Source organism: Chinchilla lanigera, unplaced genomic scaffold (assembly GCF_000276665.1).
Source record: "Chinchilla lanigera isolate Chin_1 unplaced genomic scaffold, ChiLan1.0 scaffold00043, whole genome shotgun sequence".
NCBI classification, from domain to species: Eukaryota; Metazoa; Chordata; class Mammalia; order Rodentia; family Chinchillidae; genus Chinchilla; species Chinchilla lanigera.
In genome coordinates, this window is record NW_004955444.1 from 13,484,210 (window position 1) to 13,499,491 (window position 15,282).

At 39.9% G+C, this 15,282-nt stretch overlaps 1 protein-coding gene across 1 annotated transcript in view; it reads right to left on the bottom strand.

The window, feature by feature from the left end:
* Mtfr1 (mitochondrial fission regulator 1) overlaps positions 1–15,282 on the bottom strand; it is a 39,404-nt gene that overhangs the window by 2,940 nt on the left and 21,182 nt on the right. The window contains exons 3-6 of the mRNA XM_013518201.1: positions 10,439–10,537; positions 7,870–7,985; positions 2,126–2,358; positions 2–35 (exon numbers count right to left, since the gene is read on the bottom strand). Coding sequence (XP_013373655.1) covers positions 2–35; positions 2,126–2,358; positions 7,870–7,985; positions 10,439–10,537 — 482 coding nt within the window. The remainder of the gene's footprint in view (position 1; positions 36–2,125; positions 2,359–7,869; positions 7,986–10,438; positions 10,538–15,282) is intronic.

Genomic DNA, 15,282 nt, shown 5'->3' on the forward strand with positions numbered 1-15,282 from the left:
TGCAACAGTAGCAGATGTGGTAGAATCTAAGTCACCTACAGAACAAAATAAGGAAAAATAAACAATCCTGCGGTTAATAAGAAAACCAGTTTTTAAAAGCAAACAATGTTTAAGACTGTATTCTTAAAAACAATATTTTTAAAAAGAATCTCAGTTATGCGGAAGCAATTTTCAGTTACTTTGTGAGAAATGCCTGTCTGAGCTCTTGTATAAAAAAGCTGCGCAATCTAAAGTCTCCAGATGGAAAAGTCCCATTTGACTTAACAGGAGTGTTTTTGTGGCCTCAAATCCTCAAGTTTGACTGTGACACAGTGCAAGATCACATTTAGCAGAATCATAAAGCAGTTTTTACCACATAAACATCTGTATCTTCAATGCATAGTCTGACAATTTAGGACTACTATAACTATCAGGAAAAAACTACTAGATTTATGTTTCATTTAAAGTATATGTTCATATAAGACTTATTAAGCATTAAAAGCTTGCACTGACTAGAATTTGTATGGAAGAGCTTTAGATTTATCATTGAACAAACTTTTGAAGAAAAGAAGAGTGTTATAGCTAATTTTCAAAACAAGAAAGGCACCTTTAATCCTAGCACTCAGGAGGCTGAGATAGGAGGACTGCTGGGAGTTTGAAGCCAGTCTGGGCTACATACTAAGTTCAAGGCCTGGCTGAACTACATAGCCAGACCCTGCCTCAAAAAAAAAAAATAATAATAATAATAATAATAATAATAAAATAAAAAAACAAGAGGGCAACCCATTCAGGATGTCTCCTGTCTCTCAGGAGCTATTGCTATTCCCCAGTAAATTCTCCTACTCTTAGAAAAAATAAACAAAAAGTAATTGAGTCAAAATTTTGCACCATCTCGCTATGCAGTTCAGTCTGGCCTTGAGCTCACTGTGTAGTGCAGGCTGGCCTGGAACTCACAACAATTCTCCTGCCTCAGCCTCCCAAGTGCTGGGATGACAGGCATGCGCCACCACGCCCACCTCAAAATATTGTTGAACAAGGACCTGAAAGGCATCTGCCTGCGTAACTGGAAGCTGAAGAGTTAGTACGTGAACTGTACTGATGGGGGCAGAAGGAAAATAGCAAAAATGCAATAGTTTTACTCAAAAGACTCAAACTACAAAAAGATCACCTAAACATAAAATCCAAAATAGCTATTTATAGTGTTTTTCCTAGTCTGCCAGAAGAGGGAGATGAAGCAAAAGAAAACAGCAATTTAAAGAGAAGAAAAAACCCAGACTTTCCAATTTTAAGGTTCACCCAGTTGACTGAAGGAGCAGCGCCTACCCCCACTGCCAGAGCCCAGGCTGAATGAGGAGTTACGACCGCACAGGCGGGGTGACTCAGACGCGGCGGAATTAGTCACCCTCACCCAATTCACACTGAGTCCATCCGGGACTTGGGAACAATGGAAGAACAACTACCACCTGCCAACAGGTTAGCAGGCTAGGATTTCAAGGCTCTGGTTTCTTTCTCAAAGAAGAAACGATGCCACACTAATTAAAGCAACAGCGTTAGACCAGCAGTCAGAAGACCTGAATTCAGTGTTTACTCTCCACAAGAGGACAAGGCACAGCCAGGAAGTAGCTTCTGGGTGCAAATGACATTGCAGGTACTTTTTCCCAGGTACTCACACAGCAACTTAATCACACAGGTACTACTATGCCCACTTTAGAGCAGAAAAGGGAAGTGAAGGTCAAATGCTCACCTCAGGACACGCAGATAGTACCAGCACATGGCCCAAGTCTTGCCCGTAATCTCAGGCTCCTTTCCCTAGACAGGAACCCAGGGGATGAGCTCATGTCTAACAGAGGTGGTGTCATTACAGACTGCTAAGTTTCCCATAAGGAAAACACAACAGTAGCAATTCAATGGCATAATTCTAGGATTTTCCAGAGAGATTTCCTATTCATCCTCTCTGATAGCATTAAGACTGTTCCAAACACACAAAAAAACCTACCTAATCTTGACCAGGTTCTGCACTGCACAGGAAAGAGGATGACACCTGATTTTCCAGCTGTAAGCGCTATTACTTTACTAATAAATCAGGAATTAAATGGCAATCTCCTAACTTCCATTTCTAGTTAACACAAATACAGGACTTACAGACCTGTAGTGAGATTTTGTTGCTCTTGCAGGGTCACAATTTTAGCAATCTGAGCTCTGAGGGCAGCAAGTTCATTTTCAAGCGCACAGATCTTCTGCAGTGCTTCCTCGTTCACCAGTGTTGTGGTCTTCGCTGGAGGCTCTTCTTGGGACAAGTTTGGTAAGGAAACATGCCTGCTTGGGGGCTTCTCGAAGAAAAGGTCATCCTGAAGGGGTAAACTGGATCTGACCTCTGTCCTGCAAGGAAGATAGAGAGGTGGCTTTCACAGGCTTTGTAAGGCGGTATGAGAAATCACTGTCCATTAACAGAGTGTCAGAGCAAAACATCCATAAACCACTTGTCAGTCTTATTAACTTCATACCACATCTGGGGCTTCTATCGTCGCCATTCTTAATCCCAATCGCTATAGGAATATGTACAAACCGACACAATCAAGAGGCATAACAGGTTCTGGTATTCCAGCAAAGGGTCTATTAATTCATGTTTTGGTTGTGCATGAAATAGGACATTTTTAAATGCTTTTCAAAATAGTAAACTATACCTGACCATAACATCAAATCCTTTCCAGGGTTTTGGCTTCTGCATATTAATCAATGTCAGCGCTTCCCGTGTATGGAACACATCAAATTGCAAGACACACAGTGGCAGTGTAGGTTAAATACAGTGCCAGAAATAGAAAAGAATACAAAGGAATCATAATTGAGCTATGTAGCAACTCCACAGATGACCTTATTTTCATTTGAATATAAAAAGCTTTTTAAAAAATGTATACAACAAAAATTTCCAAATGGAAACCTTCTGGGGTTGAGAATAAAATTCATATTGCCTTTTTCTTTGGTACCAGAAATCGAACTCAGGACCTTGCACTTGCCGGACAGGCACTGTGCCACTGAGCTATAGCCCAGATTTCTTTCCAACTATCAAAGTATATGCCTATCCATTTCCTCCTATTTTCTACAATCAAATTTTCCTGGCCGGCATCTCTAAGGTCCTTTCCTATCTTAAATTCTTTTCCTTTAAATAAACAGTCTTTCGGGGCTGTACAACAGCACCCTGCTAATCCCAGCACTTGAAAGACTGAGGCTAGAGGATCACTCTGAGTTCAAAGCCAGCTTGAGCTACACAGTGAGTTCAAGAACAGCCTGAACTACTAAGCCTATGTTTCTAAAAAACAAAATAAATGAATAAATTATAGCCCTCAGCAAGCCATGGTGGTGCACACTGTAATCCTACCACTCTAGGGGGCAGAGGTAAGATGAAACCAAGTTCAAATCCAGCCTGGACAACTCAGTGAGACCTGTCTCAAAATAAAATAAAATAAAATAAAACAGGCTGAGGATGTAGGTCAGTGTAAAGACCCTGGGTTCAGTCTCCATTACTATAAATGAATGAATGAATGAAAGAATGACCAACCCAGTCTTCTTTACCCTGCAAACAACTATAGGCTCAGAAAACTGCTCCCCGGATTCTCTACTGACATAAAAGTTACTGAGCGCTATAATACCAAAATTGTTCACGAGTACAGGAAACACTTACATTTAACAGTTCCCAGCTCCAGAAAAGACCATCTCAGGAGCGGTAAGCCTAGACCCTAGCATGACTTCATTTGGGAAAAGCCTCCTGTGTCTGCAAGTTACTGGAAGAGGATGGACGCCAACATGGAATGCAACCTCTGCTGTCAGACACAAGGCCGGGCGCTTCTGTCCCTCTCCACATTTAATCTAAACCCCATGAGGCACATATGACTGTCTCACAACTGAGGGTCAATGTGACACAGGCAGTGTGTGCTGTAGCCAGCACTGGGGTTGAGATTTTCATTCAGGCTATCAACACCACTGTCCTTCTACGAAAGACAGAGAAGTATTATTTAGCCCTTCTGCAAAAATTTAGTTTTCTGAGCTAAGAATGCATTATAAAAAAGAAATCGGCCCATTCTGCTAAAGTCTTTAGCCACATAAAGTTAGCGTTACTGTCCTTTTCCTCGCACTGGGAACGGCGAACCGTCTAACCAGGACTGCCCTTTATGGCAGACTAGACTGCGCAGGCACAGAAGGATGAAGTGCCTGACCCCTGACTGACTTCCTCCTCTTTCCTACTGTTGAGAAATCAACAGTAATAAATTGTGCCCAACTGTTTTTGAAGTCCTGAATTCCTTTGAAAGCTCTGTTTTTCCAAGTAAATGATCAAACACACTCCTCAACAACTCTGCTCAGTATCAAGAGTCATGGTCTCCAAGTGAAGAGTCTGTCCATGACTGGTCCTGCAAAAGGGCAACAGCAAAAGGCCAGTATGGACATGCTAGTCAAGACTTCCACCAGTACACAGTGCATGCTGGGACAGAGACCTCACGTTCCTTGCTCCATCAAGCACATCCCCTCTTCTCTTACTAAAAATTGCCAGCCCCAACACCCAAAAAGAAAAAAAAAGGGTAGACACAAAGATTTATGTTTCAGGGCAGCAGAGACTCCATTTCCCTGTTTCTCGTGCACCTTGGTGCACACCTACGGCCACGCTGGGCTAACAAAACTGGAGGCAGGATGTTGGTGTGCCATCTAGGAGGGCCACTGAAAGGGAGATGACTCTACAAACAAAGTCTTTCATCTCGCTCTCCTTCTGCTGAGAGTCCTGAGTATGAAATGGTGCTTTAATGAGACAGAGGGCCAGAAGGTAACTTTGTTATGTGTTAGAGTTTGTCTCAGTGTCCCCGCAAAGCCTCATGCACTTTTAGATGGGGCTTTCTCAGAGGTAGCTGAATTTGGAGTTTGTGACAGATTCAAGGTACAGTGCTAGAATTAAGGGTGCTGGCATTAAGAGTGGGTGATTACTAGATCAGTACACTTAGTGGATTGGCACCGCCCTAATCCCAGTAGACTGGGTACAATATAAGGGACAGAAAGAGGTTTGTCTCTTTCTCTCTCTCTCTCTCACTGCTTTGGCTGTCTTCCATTACCATGAAAGAATGGTTACCCTGCCACCAGGCCTTGGAGCCAGCCAATTATGGACTGAAATGCTACAAGCTGTAAGCTAAATAAACCTTTCCTCTCTTAAATCTTGGTGCCAGGAATTTTGTCTCAGCAACGAGAAGAGTTAACTAAGACAATATGGAAGCCCGCACTAAGGATGGGACAGGCTTGGTTGGATACCGGGTAACACCTGAGAGCCACTATCAATTCCAGACCACCTACCCTTGGCTATCTTTAAGAGAGAAACTACCTTGAGAGAGAAATAAACTTCTATCTTGTCTGACTCACCATTTCTATGAGCTCCTCTGTTACAAGAAGTTAAACTTAATCCTGTTAGGACATTCAACAACATTAAATTCTATTTAGCTTTCCTTTACCTGTATACTGGCATTTTAGGTTGATTTGAGAGCAGTGTAATTCCTCATTCTACCTTATGATCTAATGGAAGACTCTTAGGACTCTTAGCTTTTGGCAATATGTACTAAATACCAACTCTATTGGCTTTATTATTTTTGGAATATTTGTGGTATTTGTATGGATAGCAAAGCTTCAATTAATGTTTCTTCTTTTAGCCTGACACTGGGAAGAAACAAATGATGAAATTTATTTAAAAGGTATATGACGAATAAACAAAGGTAAAAACTTTTATAAGTACCAATGCTGTGACTAAATATATCAATATCCTCTTTGAAATATTTTGTCCTAAAAGTTATTGATCAGACTTATGTGCTCTAATCAACTTTTACATGCTAATCCTATACTACCTGGTTTATGCTCACCTACTGCTATGTCCACCGTTTTATTTGTCATTCAAATCGAATTCCTTCTTTGCTCTTAGGTTTCTTCATTCTTACTTTATTCAGCTTATATCACTCAAATTAAATTACTATTGCCAAAATCAGTGATAATCTTCCAACTAAAACATGCAGTTAGTATTTGGTAGCTTTTCAACTTACCTAACCTGCAAGTACTTGCTACTGATGACTTTCTTTTCTACATCTATAGTGAAACTTTATTACAAAATTTTAAAGCAGAGCTCTGTAACCCAGGTAAGTCTGAGAGAATTAATATAAGCCGCTTGAAATAACACACTGGGGGCTGGGGATTTAGCTCAGTGGCAAAGCGCCTGCCTGGCAAGTGCAAGGTCATGAGTTCGGTTCCCGGTACCGGAGAAAAACCAAAAAAAAAAGAAATAACACACTGATATCCAAGAGATTTCAACAAATTCGTGCAGAGCCCTTCAGTGAAAACTCTTCCCTGTACTACCATTACAGTACCCTGTACTAGCTCTCTTCCTCCCTTCTTGATTCGACTATTGGTTTGGAAGAAATACAGGGCTTTTCTTTCACTTCTAAATGCTGGCTTCATTGGAAGTACAAAGGTTGTTTGTATTTTACACATGTTCCTTGAGCACTCTCTTTTCAGCCATTCTATCTTTGCATTATAGAGAATAAGCCTTCCTTATCAATATTTAAATGAACTTTCTAGATCACTGTAAATGCCTCACAGAAAACTCAAACATGACACGTTCCAGTCTTTGACAGCCGCATCCTATTTCCGCACACCGCAAGACCTGTTTTCCTGTACTCCCATTACTTAGTAAACCATCCCATAATTATCCTGGACAAACACCGGGGAGTTACTTCAGGCTCTTCTTTCCTTAATCTCTATCTCACGAATGTCTATGTCTTTTTAACCCTCTGGTCTCTCTTGGCTTTGATCTTTCTTCTACTCGCTTCTTAGTCTGTCCAGTTCTGTCTCCTGGCTTGTCTCCTTCTATTCTTCATATTATTTACAGATTAATTTTACTAAAATATAAATCTGATCACATTACTGTAGTGCTTAAACTTGTTCCCTGATTCCACACTTTCAGGAAAAGGCCTAAATTTCTTAGCATAACATATGTGATGTCTAAACTTCTACCCACTTTCCATCCTCATCTCCTATAGCTCAAGCTTCTCTGGGACTCTGTAGTCTCACTGAACCATGTGGTATGTCCCAAACGTGCCACCTTGTACCTCGAAGGTACCTTTAACAAGTTCTTAGCTGGGTGTAGTGGCACAGGCTGTAATCCCAGCTACTCAGGAGGCGGAGGCAAACTCAAGGTAACCCTGGCCCGAACTCCACTGGTTGAAAAAAAAGAAAACAAGTTTTTCATTCTTCCTGCAACACACCGTTTCCCATGTGCCTGACTCCTAACTCACCCCTCATAATTTACTTACAGCAGCCCCTCCTCTGAGAAGCTTGGCTGAACCTCTCCCATCCTACACTGGCCTTCTGTGACTGCGCAGTAGACTTCACCGTATCAGTCATGCTGACTGTGCTTTTCATCTCCTCTAGCACACTAAGCATCCCTCATCAACATTTTATTCAGGTTCTTTCAAATAAATGGAAGCACTTCACTCTTATACATTATTTCCTTTGAATCACAACTCAACTCACAAATTTTAGGTAACATTCTATAAGAGTTCTGCTATGATCTAGTCTGATTCTTCTGCCAAAGAGACCATAATAATTACTGCAATTAACATATTATGATAGTTCTTTCTGGTCTCTCACACTAGAACATGAACGTCTGAAGGGCTGGATACAGGACACAATTATATGTCCCTAAATACTTAAGACTGAATGGTAAAAGGGGAAAGAAAAAAGACAGATTAAGAAAAAGGGGTAAGTTACTACAGCACAAAATCAGGCTATTAAAAGGAAGCACTGCAAATTACCCTTAAAAGCTTTAACGCAGTAGACATTGCAGCTGAGTTCTCAACAGCCATCTACACTTACCTGAGTCTTGTTGAGTACTCTCCTCCTTCTGTGGCTACCCACGTGACATCAGCAAAAGACGCCACCGCATCGTCTCTCAGGGGACTGGAATTCCACTCTGTCACATGGCTAGTAAGCTGTAAGTTACAAACAGGGCAAGTCCTTCATCTGACACCAAAACATTTTTACTCACCTAAAAAGTAAGTGAGCTCTGTCATTACAAACACCTAGAAATTTTCTACCAGCTCCACTGAAGGTCTCCATGAAAGAAATCACTAGTCACATCCTGTGTCTAATAGTACATGACAACATGTGAACTACAATTTAACTTTTTATTTTACAAGTTCGTCTTTTTTTTTAGACAAGGTCTCACTATGTAACATACACCAGTCTTGAACTCAGTATGTAGCCCAGGCTGTTCTCAAAATCATGGCAATCCTCCTGCTTCAGCCTTCTAAGTGCTAGGAGTACAGTCATATATTGCCATGCCAAGCAAAAAAAATTTTAGCTCCCTAAATCTCTTGATTTTCAGTAGTACTAAAGAACAAAAATAAGAAAGAACAGTGGAGCAGAATTTAGTAAACTAAAACTAAACACATGGATGAAGGCAGTAGTATTTTGAAATAAACACAAGAAGCATGGTGGCACACACTTGTAATTCCACCACTTGGGAAGCTGATCTTCCACAGGAAGATCACTGTGAGTTTAAGGTGTAATAGAAGATTTAAAATATCTAAGTAACAGATAAAGTACTTACTTTACTACTGATTTTTAAGAGTATACCTGGAAATAAAAATCTCACTATGAACAAATGACTTCCATCTTCTACTATGTTTTCAAGTAAGCAACCAATGTTTCTCTGACCTTACTCTTCTCATGTTAATCCGCCTCTTTTCAAATGCAATCCTGTGCTATGTCTAATACTCTTTACTGTTCATTGAGCAACTGAAAATAACACTTAAGGAGAATCCTGGAGGCTGAGGCAAGAAGATTTCCAGGAGTTCCAGGCAAGCCCGGGCTACCTTATGAGTTCAAGGCCAGCCTGGAATGCATATCAGAAACCCTGCCTCAAAAAAAAAGACAGAGCATCCTCCCAGGTAAATGTACAAAGCTGTAGCACTTTGACCCACTGACTGTCAAGGAAGATTTGAATTGCAATAGAAAATACTAAAAATCTTCAAGTCCATTTACATATCTGCAGCTATGTGAACACAAGTTCTCCAACAACTAGAAGGTTAAATAGATAAAATAAATAAAATAAAAATTTTTGGTAATGCTGGGGATCAAACCCAGTGTCACTCATGTTAAGTAAACTCTCTACCACTGAGCTATACCCAGAGCAACAGAAACAAAATTTTAATGGAACTGAGCCATCAGAGAATGTTAGTAAGCATTAGCTCACACAACAGTCATCTGAAGAAAACAGGCAGGTAAAGTGAGCAGCACTGTGTCCTTAAATGAGCTGAATGCTGACAACCCGCTTGAGAGACTACCACAGATTTCATCCTGATCATTAAAAAGCCTGGGGTTTAATAAAAACATTACTCTTTGGAAAGTTCCAATCTGTCAATTTCTATCCTGATTCACAAAGATTTGGCCAGCCAATTTGTAAGCTGGATTATGAACACAGCAATGAACAACCTTGTCAATCTAAAAAACAAAAACAAAAACAACCAAACAAAACATAAAAAACCCACTAATTCAACCCCATATTTAGAAAGAAATCTTAGCCTTCATCTACCAGGAGGAGTGATTTATGAGCATCACGTCCTACCAAATAAGCATGCATCCCACATGCCTGACACAAGCGAACATCTAAATAATGAGTTAAATACTGTACACCCTCAACATCTCTGTGAGCTAATCCATGAATTAAAGATGGTAGACACCTCTGTGGAACTTTACATTATTAAGTGGTGAACTGAAATATGTTGTTCTATTACTGTCATAGAGAACTACTAAAAAAACCAAGTCCATGTGATGTCTAACTATAATAAGGAACAAAGGCACAAAAAATAAAACAGTAATGTCTCCAAGCAAAGAGTAGAGCTGCTCCTGACGTGGTACTGAAAGAGAATGCTAAGACTTGATCCTGCAGAAGTACTCTCACTCAGCGCTTGACTCTCACTTCATGCAGAGAACTACAATTACTTTTTATTTTGACACTGACATTGTACGGCAATGGATCTTACGTTTAATGCTGAGTTTGAAACCAGTGATGGAGAAAACTTATGCAGCATCCACAGAGACATCTAGAAACTAGAGGAACAAAGTAGCTGTCCAAGGAGAATGATATAACATTAAAAAAAAGTGATACCTTAAGCACACAAAGTCCTGAGTTTGAGGTCACCTGAGAATTAACAATGGCTATCATATGCTTCTAAATCTTCACCTAAGTATTTTTAAGAAGGATAAATGTCTTAAAGATCTTAAATAATCACAAAGGAACTAAAATTAGACTTGACTTTCCTTTGCTACTCCTCTTATTTTACTGATAATGGCATCCCTACAGAAAAAGGTTCAAAGTCAGCAAAGTACTTTTAAAACTATCCTATAAATATTAAAATCTAGAATACATAAAATATAGTACCTGGAACTGAACTCTTGGACACTGGATCAGAGATAAGTTAGTGCCAATTTTCCTTACGATACTTCGCGATGAACCATATGGTTTTCCTGACCAAAGTACCTGAGGAAGTAAGAAAAAAACCAAAAGTTTAATTACAAGACTTCTAGAACTGCCAAGTTTATAAACTGTTGGACTATTAAGTGCACAGCCTGCTAACATATTTAATTATGGAATGAATGTTATAGGAAACATCTAATATTTTTCAATTCAAAATGAAAAAATATATATATATATATATATATATAAAATTGGCTATTATTAAGCCAATAAAGTTTAATGTATAGCATTATATAAATAATACTGTACAGCACTTGGAGTAAAAACTTTATCTTTTTAATATGAACTACTTTTGCTATAATGAACTTTTCAAAACAAATCGGAATTAGTACAATGTTTGGGATGTAAATTTGCGCCATGCATGCCATGTGCTGCCCAAGAGCTGAGGGTGGGGAGGGGTGAAATCCAGTTGCACTGCTCTTCAAGCATTACGTCTTCTTCAGTGGTTTTATCTTTAATTTGCATAAAGGCATTAATGAGCTGATGGGAGACTTAATGACCTGATGAAATAATGCACACCGGACATTATGCTATGCTTAAAGCAAAAAACAAAAACTCCAGAGCAAAAAGCAAACGAAACACACACGTATGATGTTAAATCATTACAAATTGTACCTTGAAACTTCTCCCCCAGTATATGATCTTCCCTTAAAGAGAAAAACTATCCGTTTTGAGTGCTACACCTGAAAGCCTGGACAGAAGAGGTAAAGAAAAGTAGTATGCCATTAAAAGCATTTTAAAAGAAAAGAATGAGAATTACATGACTATTAAACTTAGTCATCAAACTTTAACACCTATGTACCCTAAAGGCTAAATAACATCGAATCAGCTACATATAGATTCTGAACAAGAGACATTATCCCCTTCTTAAGGTTACCTTACAGCCATTCTAAATTAAAGGCTGGAATTACCCTACTAAAAACAGTATGACCAAGTAATCAGTTCAGTACCTAACAGTGGACTGATTCCAACTGTTAAACAGTGACTCCAATACCTAACCCAAACTAGGTCTTCAGGACCAGACCTTCGGGCCATTCTAAGGGCATGCGCAACTTAAAAAATGAGAATAGAAGCAAGTTGATTTCTTAGATTTTAACAACCAAATCCAACTTAGGGACACAGTGAGGTTTATGGAAGTATGTAAAATACCCATAGCAATCTACTTCAGTTTCTAAATAATTTTTATCATATATGTTCAAGGTTTCACTGACTCTTAGCAAGGAGAGTTCCATAAAATAGTACATAACCTGCAGACACTATAATTCTTCCTTTAGAAATATAAATAAAATGGATGGTTTAGCTGGGCAGAGTGGCACATGCCTATAATCCCAGCTACACAAAGGCTGAGGCAATTGGACTGAACATTAGAGGCCAGCCTAAGCAACTTGGCAAGATCCTCTCTCAAAATAAAGTACAGAAGGGGCTGGGGTGTGATTCAGGGGTAGAGTACTTGCCTCACACGCACAATCCCCAGTACTACCAAAGAAGAGCTGGTACAGGCTGAAAACTTGGCTAACATAAAGAAAGGCAGGGTGGCACACGCCGAAAACCCCAACACACTCTGGAAGGCTGAGGCGGTTGGATCAAAAGTTTGAGCCCTGCCCTGGCACTGCAGTGATTTAGTGAGGCACTGTCTCAAAATAAAATATAAGAAGGGCTGGAAATGTAGCTCAGTGTGAAGGCTTTGAGTTCAGTCCCCAGTACACACACACAGACGTGAGTATTAAAATAAAAATATTAAAGCTGGGCATCGTGGCTCATGCTTGTAATCAGGGCTACTCAAAAGGCAAAGGCAAGGACTGACTACAGATCTGAGGCCAGCAGGAGCCACTTCGCAAGACCTTACCTCGAAAGTTAAAAGGGATTGGAGATGTAGCTCACTGGCAGAACACCCTTGGGGCTCAATCCCCATTACCAAAAAAAGAGAATTTAAAAGGCAAAGTTATTCTGCTTGTTTATTGGCTTTTTGAGACACAGTCTCACTATGTAGTATAAAATGGCCTTGAACTCACGGCAATCCTCCTGCCTCAGCCTCCTGAGTGCTGGGATTACAGGTGTGCACCATCACACCCAGCTAAGGTAAACTTACTCTGAAATTCAGCGCAAAACATCACTCACAGCAATGATCATACAGAAAATTATAACATACTCAATAACATAAGGACAAAGGTGGAAAAAGCACCTGACTAGAGAAAAATGAGAAGCCTCACTGTTCTACAAAATCAAAGAAACAGTCCCACCCAAGAAACAGCATGGGCAAATAATTCTAAAACACAGTATTGAAGGAAATACTTCACTCTATATATTTTAATAGTCTTCAACTTCTAAGAAAGCAAATCCATTAGACAACGGTAACTGCACCGTTCGGTCTTTACACTGTTGAATCTTCTACTCAGTAGAAGTCAGAACTCTCCTGTGACTGTGCATCACCATGTGACAATTACATAGGCTAAAGTGACTTCTCCTCCTCTCCAGGAAGCAAAGATCATGCCTGAAGACAAGAGGTCAAAAAGCTCACAGAGAAAATTTGAAAAAGCATCTGCCAGGGCCAGGAACGAGTGCGCTGCCAGCTTTCAACATTCCCCACTCTGCACACAGCACGGCTAAGTTCCAACAACCGTCTCTTCCTCTCTTTAATACCCAGGGGAAAGAATACCAGGCGCTTTCTGCAAGAACAGTGGCCTTTAATCGCAAGGAAAAGGTAGACTATTTCAGTTTTGTCTACAAAGTTAAAGGAAGGAAAAGAAAACAACAAGAACAGATTGTGATTTTTTTCAAGCAGATACAATCGACTAACAAAATCTTGTTCTTCTGTTACTTGTGAATTGTACAGTACTTAGCACCAAGATCTATGAAGCAAGGGCCTATAAGCTAGTGACTAGCAAATTTAGAGCCATAACCTTATTGAGTAATGGAAAAAAGTGAGAGGAAAGAACAGCTAACTTCCAGGAACTTTTAAAAAAACTAGGTCTTGATACTTTTTCTATTCAGCCCTCACGGAGGGGAGGAGATTGTAAATGGCTGTGCAGAAATGGTGAACAGATGGCACCAAAAGTCACCATCTGCACACTGGGAAGCCGCGTGACCCAAGTGCATCTCCCACCCTGACTTGTGACTGAACTCTGTCTTCTCAGTACTGGTTTGGAGAAGGGCAGACTTCCTCCACACTGTCACTGATATTTCTTCAGACAGCAGGGAAGGCACAGAGGAAGCTATCACTACTAGGGAATTTGATCTCACTGAAAATAAAATAAGTCAATTCCCTTAAGAAGTAACTAAAAAGAAGAACTATGCTTTGCCTATAAGAACTGCTGATAAATAACCTAATGAGCCTGTGTGTACGTGGTGGTGCACGTCTGTGTCCAGCAGCCACAGTCCGTAACACTGAGCAAGTGTCTGAAAGCCATGACAGTGAGGAGGAGGATGGCCACAGAAACGCAGTTTGTTCCTCTGTGACACCGTGAAACCCGACTGTAGCGGTGTATGTGCGGCTACCATCTGAAGCTGTCATCCAGCTCAGCCTTGATAAGTGCGCTCCAGCGTTACGTGTAATTCGCTTGCTATAAACTCGTCTACTCTACATTATTACATGAGAAAAAATATTTAGCAGGAGGAACTATGGATTTAATTCTAAGCATAGTAAATATATTTTTCTTAAGAAACAATGTGATATAACTTGATTCACAAAGTCCTGGAAAAAATGCAAATTTATGTGCATATGCAACTATCTTCTGGGACGACAGTTACAATAATGCAGTTTTAAGGAGTCAACAAAGTATGAATTCTTAATTCCAAAGTGTAAAGTATTAACTCTTAATAAAATGGGTGAGTCAGAGAGGAGGTAGAAAAAAAGAGATGCAACTCGTTACAACTTTCCAAATCCCTAACTAAAGATCTTAGTTATCTTCCTCCTTCCTCGGAATTCCTAGCCACATTCACATTACTCCTCCAAAGCACAAAAGGAAAAGGGAAGGTGTAACCCTGAAGTACTACTACACTGCTAATATAAATTAGATATTTGCTGTAACTTCTTTTCCAACATAAAGTGTTGAGATTAATAAGAATCATTAGCTTCACGCTATTCTGCAGTTTAAAAATATTTTTGCTCAAGGACATAAATAGTAGGTTCAAAGAAATTCAAGCATAAGTATGTTTTAGTTGCAAATAAATGTTGAGGCAAACTGGAAGGCAATGGAGAAAGCAGCCCATGGCTGCATAAAAGCCTGGCTTTCAAAGCAGGCTCTTCCAATTTACCGCCTGTATAACACGCATCAAATCACTGACCCCCTTTAGGCTTCCGTTTTCTCATCTACAAATTGAAGACAGTATCTATTTCATGAGCCTATGAGCATTAATGAGTTAAAGTATTAATAAACATTAACAATCTTCCCTTTCTATAAGAGGTGCAAAGTACACTAAGGATTTTGGAATCAGAAGTGGGTTCATATTACAGCTTTACCACTTAGTAATCATGTAACTTGGGCTGGGGATTTAGCTCAGTGGCACAGCGCCTGCCTGGCAAGTGTTGAGGTCGTGAGTTCGATTCCTGGTACCGGGGAACAAAAAAAAAGTAATCGTGTAACTTTGGTCAAGACAGTCAAACACTGTTGACCTCAGGTTTCCTATCTGTAAAGATGGTTGTTCCAAACATTCACAATCTATGTAAAAGCAATGGCACTGTAAGCATCAGCATAGTAAGCCAATCTGAGGTGGCTATTACGGTGCTGCTGATGCATACAGTAAAACAC